Source organism: Hippoglossus stenolepis, chromosome 1 (assembly GCF_022539355.2).
Source record: "Hippoglossus stenolepis isolate QCI-W04-F060 chromosome 1, HSTE1.2, whole genome shotgun sequence".
In the NCBI taxonomy this organism is placed as follows: Eukaryota; Metazoa; Chordata; class Actinopteri; order Pleuronectiformes; family Pleuronectidae; genus Hippoglossus; species Hippoglossus stenolepis.
The window spans coordinates 31,544,303-31,553,798 of NC_061483.1; the positions used below are offsets into that span (position 1 = coordinate 31,544,303).

Consider the following 9,496-nt stretch of genomic DNA (forward strand, 5'->3'; position numbering starts at 1 on the left):
CATTCATTTATTTATTTTACTACATGTCATTGACTTTGTGTTTTTTCCTCCCATAGTCTCTCATTAATTGATTATTATATGAACAGTTGCTTCATTAATTAATCAATAACATCTTTACACTCTTATTGTTTTCATTATAACACTCAGAGCTGAAACCTGATGGTGGACAAGTGTTCCTGCCCCCCCCCCCGCTCCTTTTCCCCCCACCCGTCCCTCCTCAGAGGTTCTTCCAGTTAATGAAGGAGTTTTTTTGTCGCCAAGGTGCTGCTCATTGTGAGAACTGTTGGGATTCTCTATACATTTTTAAGGTCTTGACCTTCTATGTAAAGTGCCTTGAGATAAATGTATATTATGATTGGGCGCTATACAAATAAATTGGAATTGAATTGAATTGAAGTGCGTGGTGTCGACTGCAGGGGGCAACATCATCACATCACAACGGGCAGTACTGTGCCTGAACGCCGGCAGAAGAAGAGGAGGAAGCGGAAGTGAGAACGTGCATGCGGAGCTTGACAGTTATTTACCTACATTTGTCTGAAGTTTCTGTGGGAAATCGACATATACGTGCAAATGGATGGTAAGTTTAAAGGCGGGAGTGAAGTTAATATTTAAAGGACAACCTGAAAAGGAGATGATTCGGTGCAGTGACGTTCAACGAGGTGAAATGTAAACTACGTACACTGCTAACTTTCGAACGAGACGTTTCAGAAACACTAGAAATGAATGAACTCAAATGGAGATGAAAGTACTAAGAGGACGATATACACGGGATGTCAAACTGTTTCTACCAGAGAAATCTGGTCCTGAACGTTTCTCCTGTGACCTCTTGTTATTTTACATCTCATGTCCCTGCTTTATATGCAAATACACATTATTTTTGTTTGCTAAATGATGTTGTTGTCAAACGTGTGTGTGTGTGTGTGTGTGTGTGGGTGTGTGTGTGTGTGTGTGTGTGTGTGTGTGTGTGTGTGTGTGTGTGTGTGTGTGTGTGTGTGTGTGTGTGTGTGTGTGTGTGTGGGTGGGTGGGTGGGTGGGTGGGTGGGTGTGTGGCCACATACAAATCAAAGTATGGGCACTTGAGAAGAGTACAAATATTTTAGGTTCTTAATAAAACAGGTTTGCAGCTGAGTAGGTGTTCCTTCAATCATACCCAAGACACGTTTCGTTCACACTGCTAAAAGAATGTGGCCACATACGTCCTACACCATCTCTCAATGTGATCTGATCTCAAATGCATCCTTAACGCGCGTGTTGGGTGCATTCACACCTGAACCTAGAGGTGTTCACTTGTGATTGGATCCCTCAGGACAGTTGTACTAGGTGTGAATGGCGTCAGGGTGTGTAGATACTCTTTCTTTCAGACACAGAATATACATTTATCGGTGTCAAACACACTGGAACAGTTCCCAGTTTCAACCTTGCATGTTGATCTCATACTTTCTCCTTCCTTTCGGACACTTTCTGCTGTCTCTGAGGAGGTCAACCTGAAACCCGTCTACTGGTCACTAAACTTTTAAAAGAGTTAACTCTTGTGTTCCTGTCTCGATCCAGTGATCTGATTGCTCATTAGTCAGGCTGTAATTAGATTATGGTCTGATCCTCTGAAGTTAATCAGAGTGGTACAGCTCTGTGCAGCAGAGATTACCATGGGGATCCAGCACGTTTAAAAGTGAACCAGCTGTCTGGTTCAGTAAACCTGAGTCTAGCCCAGAGGGAGCTGAATAGCACTCATTTCAGGCCCCAGATGCTTTATGTTCTGCAGAAATCACAAAACTTTTCCTCAATGTTTGGACAAGGAAGTATTTGGATTTCATATCTCAGTTCTCTGTGGGCGTTGTTTGTCAACTTGATACTACTCCCTAATTACTTTAGGAATTTTTGAATGGCTAGGGGAGTTCAGAAACTCAAACATTTGCACATTCATGAAAAGTAGGATAACTGATATGGATATTGGTTATGGGAGTAGCAAAATGGTACATTCCATCCACATGTAACATCACAAGACTTACAATTTCAAAAGAGCCAGTAGAGATGCTTCGAGCATCTGATAACTGGTCTGCTGGGAAAATATTGCAACAATTATCCCAGCAAGGAACCAGAAAATGTTGCTGGAGTTAGACACGTCTGGACTACTTTGACTGATGATCAGTTGAATGTATGTCTCTGACTTTTGGGCTGTTGGGTGAATACAATAAGTGGTATAAAGATATCATGTTAGATTTTTCCCAATTTAATGGCATTTTATAGACTCCTCAGTTAATCGGGAAAAAAAGCTGATGCACTAATAGTTAATGGAAACAATTGTTGCAACCAAATGTACTTTCTGCTTGAAGGAGGCCCAATAGTGAGTAGCAATAAAATACAAGTCGACAAAGCTAGAGCTGAAGTACTTCTTAAATAAAAAAAGTCCTTGTGGCCAGCTGCTGCTTTCTGTTCTAGTGTCAGTGAGTTGATGTGGTTTTGTATTTTTCTCATTTTATTTGTCTCTCAACAGAAGCACTTGTTCGAACCAGGATTCCTCAAGACCTGGTGAAGCTACTTGGTGTTGAGGTGCGCAGATTCATCTCATTCGACACTGTGTGACATCCTGTGGAATCCAGACTTCTTGTGCAGATGAACCTAGGGCAGAAGAGTGACAGCAGATTCACAGCTAAAATTTAAGATAATTGCCAATTATGATAATTGATCTATCAAGCAGGATCTACTGAGTGAATTTTCTATCAAAAGTTTAAAACAAACTGTGCAGCCTGGACATTGTTCTGAATGTTTTCCAGGAAAAATGTCAGTTTATGTAAGCTCTGTAAATGTACTTGGTGTCGTTGTCTCATTTCCAGTCTCAGACCAGCTCTAAAGCGGAGGCCTTCACCCAATCGTTCCTAAAAAACTGCTTTCAGCATCATGCACGACATGATTTGAAGAACATGTTGAGCCACAAGGCTGTGGTCCTGGGCTACTCCAGGCCCAAGAAGGACCAGTCAAAGAGGAGTAGTAAAAAAGCCAAAGGATTGAATGCTCGCCAGAAGAGGGCGATGAAGATCTTCCAGATCAAGCCTCAGAACCAGAGGTTGGTGAAGTAGCTGAAGCATTTGACACCTGTTGTGTCTCATGTGGAAAAGTGTTGGATGATGTCCACTGTGCTCATCTACCCAGTTCTCTCCCTCCTCCTCTCCCCCCACCTTCACCATTTATATCACCATCATCAGATACGAGCTCTTCCTGCCCCTGCATGAGCTCTGGAGACAGTACATTATTGACCTGTGCAGTGGATTGAAACCAACAAGGTAAATCAGTTCTGTGCACTAACATTACTTTATAACATCTCATCTGAAGCGTTTTTTCTTAAGTCTCTGAAACTTCTGTAATTTTACAGCAGTCCTCAGTTGGTGCAGCAGAAGCTTCTGAAGGCTGACTTCCATGGTGCCATCATCACAGGTGGAGTTTTTCTTTTCTCTAAAGTTCACATCAAAGTGAATTAGATTCAATCACTTTTTTTTTGTATAGTACCAAATCACAGGAAATTGTTCACTCAGTTATCATGAAGTTAAATGGTGGAGTAAATATACTGGACTGGAAAAAACATCTTGCTAGAAATGGCTCAGGTCTAAATGAAACAATCAATATTCAACCAATTCATCCAGGGAGTTTAGTTCTGTACCATAGTGTACAGCTGTTATACCTGCAGCAGCACTTGTCAGATGAACAGTCAAACTTTTCAAGAACAACTAATCAAACACATCACGTGTAGAGAGGTTTGTTGATGTCTGTGAAGAAGAGAACAGACACTTTTTAATGTGACCCACTGACACGTTTCCAGCTGAAAGCCAATGACAAAATGTTGCTGGTGTACACGTACACCCCCGATGATCGCTGCACTGTAACATCTGCTGGAGAGTTGAGTGTCGCTGCTCCCAACTGCTTATAGACCCTGATCTGGATGCATATATAACCGTGTCTTTTCTTTTCAATTTCACAGTGGTCCGGTCGAAATGTCCATCATATGTGGGGACAACAGGGATTTTAGTCCAAGAATTCAAACATGTCTTCAAAATGATCACTAAGGAGAACAGACTGAAAGGTTTGACAGCTCTGTCTCACTCACTCAACACCACCTTTAGCTGACTTCCAACAAGTGGTTGTTTTCAGTTCACATTCTGCTGTTCATTTGAATGATTCTGACCATGTTGTTATTTTTGTTGATGTAACTTTTAGTTTTGCATTTGTCAGGAGATTGTTGTATGAAATGCTAGTAGGGGAAAAGTCCCATTTAAATCTGTTTTCCATTTATTAAAGAGCAGTTCCTCGGGTCATGGTTTATAGACTTAACTTGACAGAGCTGAGTCATCATTAAGATAATCTAAATGTTTGTTATGACAAAGATCTTTTTGAAGAGATTCATTATTTTATAATTTTATATTATTTTAAATTCCCTCACCTTGCCTTGTATTATACAAAATACAACATTATACAATACTGCACAAAACGGCAGTATTTCAGTATGAAGGAGACATCTGTTGAATAGATTAGATTTCCACACACAGAAACTAGCCTTTCAGTTCTGTGGGAAGAAAATACCTTTAATGTTCTACAGGTTAGAAGTGGGCTATCTGGATTCCTTTAAAAAAATCTTCCACTTCCTGTTAGACTGCACATCATGGTAAAAAGCGAAACCAGTTTGGTCAAATTCAGCTCATTAATTTAGACATGTGTGTGAACCACCATGTAACACTTCTCATAACACAATATGATGATCAAATCTGTCTGTGATGGCACATTCATACATTTATCTCAGTAGGTTAACACATGTGTTCCTTTGTTTCTCTCTCTCCACTTGTCATGTGCCAGTGATCCCTAAGAGGAACAGTGTTTTTGCTGTGGAGATCAACGGCTTCATCTCTCACATCTATGGAAGTAAGTTTGAGCAGCGAGCCAGTGAGCGCTCCGCCAAGAAGTTTAAAGTGAGAGGAACTCTTGACTTGTGATGGCACTGAGAGCCAGACGTGCTGTGCTGCAGAGACGACTCTCACGTGGACTGCACTCTATTGGCCATCAAAAGACACTGCAGCAACAATAACTATCCCCCTGTTTAAAGAGGAATTCTGAAAATGGTGCACTCTCAAGATCATGTGAGAAAACGACATTACAAACTGGATGTATTGAGTTTGCTCCAAAAAAATGTCAATTTGCATTATGAAAAAAGTGGGATACATTTTTTTGAAGACTACAGGATAGCTCTGCCTCTACTGCTTCAATCGTTATTGTTTGAAAAGTAGTATTTTGCAAGCCTTTATATCAGACCACAGGAAGTTATGTAGGTAATGGAAAAACACTGAGACGGGTTTGTGCTGCTGGTGTGTTGTTTGTCAGGTTCTTATTTAAAAGCAGGGGACTCGTCTGACGGCTGCTCTCTTAAAATGAAACCTGATCTAGGTCTAGAGTTTCTGTAAGAATGCTTTTCTTCTGTTTTCCATTCAGTCTTTTACAAGCGTATAACACTAGAGTGTGATGAAGCAGCACACTGACTGTGTTCCTGTGCCTATTTTCAGTTGTTGGCCAAATGTTTGATCAAATGTTTCTGGATTTAAATCACTTTTTAAAACTGCTCAGGCCCTCACCAACGGAGGTGTTGAGGAGTCTGAATTATTTTGTTCAATTAGAAATACCATGTTTATACAAAACATTTAAAGGAAAATATACAAAATATAATTTTGATATCAGTACTGAAACATTACTGTTTCAGCTTTTATTTTTCTCACTATACACATCCCTTCAATTCAGTAATTGGTATTGTTTTTTGTGTCCTGATAAAACTGTTCCTCCAATACAAAATACCAGTGAACCAGTTGTAGTCATAGGTGCTCAATGGTATTTTTTAGAAGTTTGCTCTCAGACATTAACATTTTTTGTGTTTATAATAATGTTTTTGTTTTACAATGTTAATTGTGCAGCAGAAGACAAGGCAGAACTTTCTGTAACCTGACAGCCTGACTGCACCCTGTCCTCTTCTCTGTCGGGAAACACGCACAACTTCCTTCTTCCTTTTTAAGAGAAAATTCTTAGTCACTGAAAACTGATACAGTATGACTGTTAATAAACAACACTTTAGCTGACGATGCCTCTCCTGCTGTCTGGTGTGCCTCACATAATTCATTTGTTGTTGTTTCCCCAACAAATCCAGGAACTTGGTTTCATAATCCCTCCTTTCATTCAAGAGCGGTGCATGCAGAGATTTCAGTCAGATCAGATCACTGATCGAGATAATGACTGCAGAATCTGAACTGTCAGGTACTAAATATATGTTTTGGGCCATAGTGTTGACTTGCAGAAATTTTTGTTAGGGACATAAATGAGAAAAGTAAAAAAAGTCAGATGGATCCTAACAGAATCAACACAGTGTGTTTTCATATGGACTGTTGCCCTTATTTGTGTTGACATTAATAAATGTAAACAATGTCCCAGCTCCTTATAAAACCCTATATAACCCCAATAATTATTGAATAATAAATAAATAAACATTCATGAGCTGGTAGTAGTGGGAGCAACATGTACCTTTTACTGCAGTCAGTCAGGATGTATTGTCCTGAAGTCCCACTTAAATCACTGAGAGCCTCATAACTTCAGATTAAATTTAGCACATAAAAAGTGAATTTTAGCTGCAAGACAGCAAAGGAATTTAAATTCCCAAAAGATTGTTGTTCTGTTAGAACTGACATTTCCTTCTACTGATTTGCTTGCATCACTTCTCTTGTTTAAATTTAGCTCCCGCCCCCTCAATGTTTTTCTTGACGCTGAACTAACTTTGGAAAGCCCGTTTGCGTCATCAAGAACGTTAAATGCTTTTGCCAGGCTGCTTGTTTCATTAGAGGGACAAGACGAGCACATGACAGCATCTCACACCCACAGAGGCAGGGAACTAGAACGACTCAGAGTACTGCACTTAAGACAAGACGCAAGGACAACATGATGTACCAGCTAACATTTGATCAGGAAAACCAGAAGCGGATCCATGCTGTTGAGACTTCATTTGGGCCAGCAGGGAAGGCCCTCTCCCAGCCGGGTCGGGTTCTGATTGGACAGGGCCAGTTGATGAAGCAGAGCCGTCGGGGGCCCCAGCCTAAAGTCTTCTTCCTCTTCAATGATGTGCTTGTGTATGGCAGCATCATCCTGAAGGGACACTGGCACAAAAACCAGCAGATCATCCTTCTAGGTGAGCACCTCATCCTCATCTGCTCATCACAACTCGTATTATTTCATAATGGTGTTAGGGCTTGAAATGCTTTCAAAGTTAAAAGTGAACCTCAATGCAGTACAAAAAGGCAAAAAAACTATATTAAACAAAGCTGTCTGACAAAAGTCACATGCAGTTTAAACTTGTTACACAGTTGTTTTGTTAGTGCAGAGCTACAGGCAGTGACAGTTACATTGTTTAGATGACTTGACAAAGTCTTCTTGCACAACTCTAAACCTTATAGAAGAAAATATGCTTACAAGAACAAACTGTCACCTTCAGTGGTGGATGCATGTGCTTCTAATCAGACATGCTGAAATAAAAGATGTCGCCTTTCCGCAACAAGCTGTTTTAAAGAAGTCATGCCTGTCTGCTTGTTTGCCCCATAATAGGGTCCACACCTTTGGTACCTTATATTAACATGAATTTGTTTTCATAATTTCAGAGGACATTCAGCTGGAAGACTTGGAAGATGGTGTGAAAATGAAGAACCAATGGTTGATCCGTACACCACGCAAGTCATTCTTCGTGGCAGCTGCCTCATACGAGGAGAAGCGATCCTGGATAGAGCATATGGAGGACTGTCGGTTCAGACTGCTGCAGAGTGGGAACCGCAGACCTGGTTCTACTTTCGCTGTCACCTGGATCCCCGACCAAGCTGCTACCATCTGCATGCGCTGTTACAACAAGTTCACTGTGACCCAACGTAGACACCACTGCAGAAAATGTGGCTTTGTGGTCTGCAGCTCATGCTCCAAGAAACGAGCAGTAGTTAGACATATTCACACAACTAAGCGGTTGAGGGTCTGCTGCATGTGTCACTTGAGTCTTCTGAGCATTGGGGAGACAGGCTTGGATGAAGATGGGGTAGAAGGGTCCAGTGAAGAAGAGGAGGCAGAGGAGCAAGTGGAAGACCATGACACAAACAAGTGGATGGACTCCCAGATGGACCCCTGGTCAATCTATATCTACCTCAAACCAGAGCATGTGAGGCCCTCAAGCATACAGCACTCAGACATGGGCTAATAATGGGCTATTTTATTATTATTATTATTATTATTATTATTATTATTATTATTGCTTTTGTTCATATACTGCATTTATTGATGTAAAAAGTTTGTAACCACTGCTGTTTTCACATTTTGCTTTGTGTGGAACCATGACTGTTAATATTTTCTATGATTATGCTTCCTGTTCCCTGTCAGAGGCAGGCCTCAGTCTGCCTTGCTGTTTATTTATGCTTGCTTTTATTTAAATGTATATGTGTCATTGTTTATATGAGCAATAAAGCACTTACAAACTAGGTAAAATATTTGTCTCTGATGAGTTGTGTGCTATTAATGCAGCTATATGGTTATGTTAGAGATGAAGCTGCTGTCAGGGAGTTTTAAGAACCTCAAATGTCTAAGTATATAGCATAGGTATCCAGCACGAGAGTTTTGACGTCGATAGCTGAATGGGGGTGTACCTGTCAGAGTGCCCCCTTCTGGGTGTGGCTCTCAATTAACCTGCTTCCCACCACGTCACCTGTACACCACCATTCAGCTATCAACTGTCGTTCTGTATACCTGGCTCACTCAACCACATCATTCAGTCACCTTGAGTGGTTCACTGTCTGTCTGCTCTAGTTTGAATGTTTGCTGCTTCAGACCACTGGTGTCTCAGACTTCATCAGACAGAACTGACAAAAGTGACAGTTTCATGGGTTCTTTCAGTATTTCAGTGCTCTCCAACTAAAAGAGAGATTTTTACAGTTATACCAAAGACCCCATTCTTTAAAGTGCACTGTGTGTTAAGCTTAGGACAGTTCAGTACAACACAGCTTGATATTCTATGTGAAAAAAAGTTAGATATTGGTATTGAATACCCAAACCTATGTCAACTGACATAATTCGTAGTTTGGTAGAGCCTTAATTATGTCGGTTCTGACATAAAAAGCCCACCAATATTAGGAAATTATCTTTGTCCTGAAGGTTTCAATAGTTGACCTTGTGTTTGTTGGAGTGTGGAATGCAGAGCTGGCAGTGGTTGTTGATCACTGTGCACCTGCACTAACAAGAAAAACAGGTGGTGTGGTTTATAGAACAGAGATGTGAAGTTTTCATTGGAATAATTATCAAATTACTGTAATCCAATCAGACTGGGGTTTTCCATGAGCGTTCGTTACCACTGAAATGTACTTTCATCCCAAAACTCCCTTGTCTTTATTTAAACAGACACACCATTCAGCCTACCTTCAGACTTTGTTCATGCCTCCCTACACTCCACATA

General features: G+C 40.7%; 2 protein-coding genes across 2 annotated transcripts; both read left to right on the forward strand.

Annotated features, from left to right (window-relative positions):
- Positions 1 to 429: 429 nt before the first annotated feature.
- Positions 430 to 6,107, forward strand: pop4 (POP4 homolog, ribonuclease P/MRP subunit). The gene is made up of 7 exons (XM_035156430.2): positions 430 to 577; positions 2,495 to 2,550; positions 2,835 to 3,064; positions 3,204 to 3,281; positions 3,371 to 3,432; positions 3,974 to 4,075; positions 4,843 to 6,107. Exons 1-7 carry the CDS (start codon positions 571 to 573, stop codon positions 4,977 to 4,979), a joined length of 672 nt encoding a protein of 223 aa, XP_035012321.1. The 5' UTR covers positions 430 to 570; the 3' UTR covers positions 4,980 to 6,107.
- A 648-nt stretch (positions 6,108 to 6,755) lies between these two features.
- On the forward strand, positions 6,756 to 8,524 carry plekhf1 (pleckstrin homology domain containing, family F (with FYVE domain) member 1). The gene is made up of 2 exons (XM_035163188.2): positions 6,756 to 7,204; positions 7,671 to 8,524. Exons 1-2 carry the CDS (start codon positions 6,958 to 6,960, stop codon positions 8,249 to 8,251), a joined length of 828 nt encoding a protein of 275 aa, XP_035019079.2. The 5' UTR covers positions 6,756 to 6,957; the 3' UTR covers positions 8,252 to 8,524.
- The last annotated feature ends 972 nt before the right edge of the window (positions 8,525 to 9,496 follow it).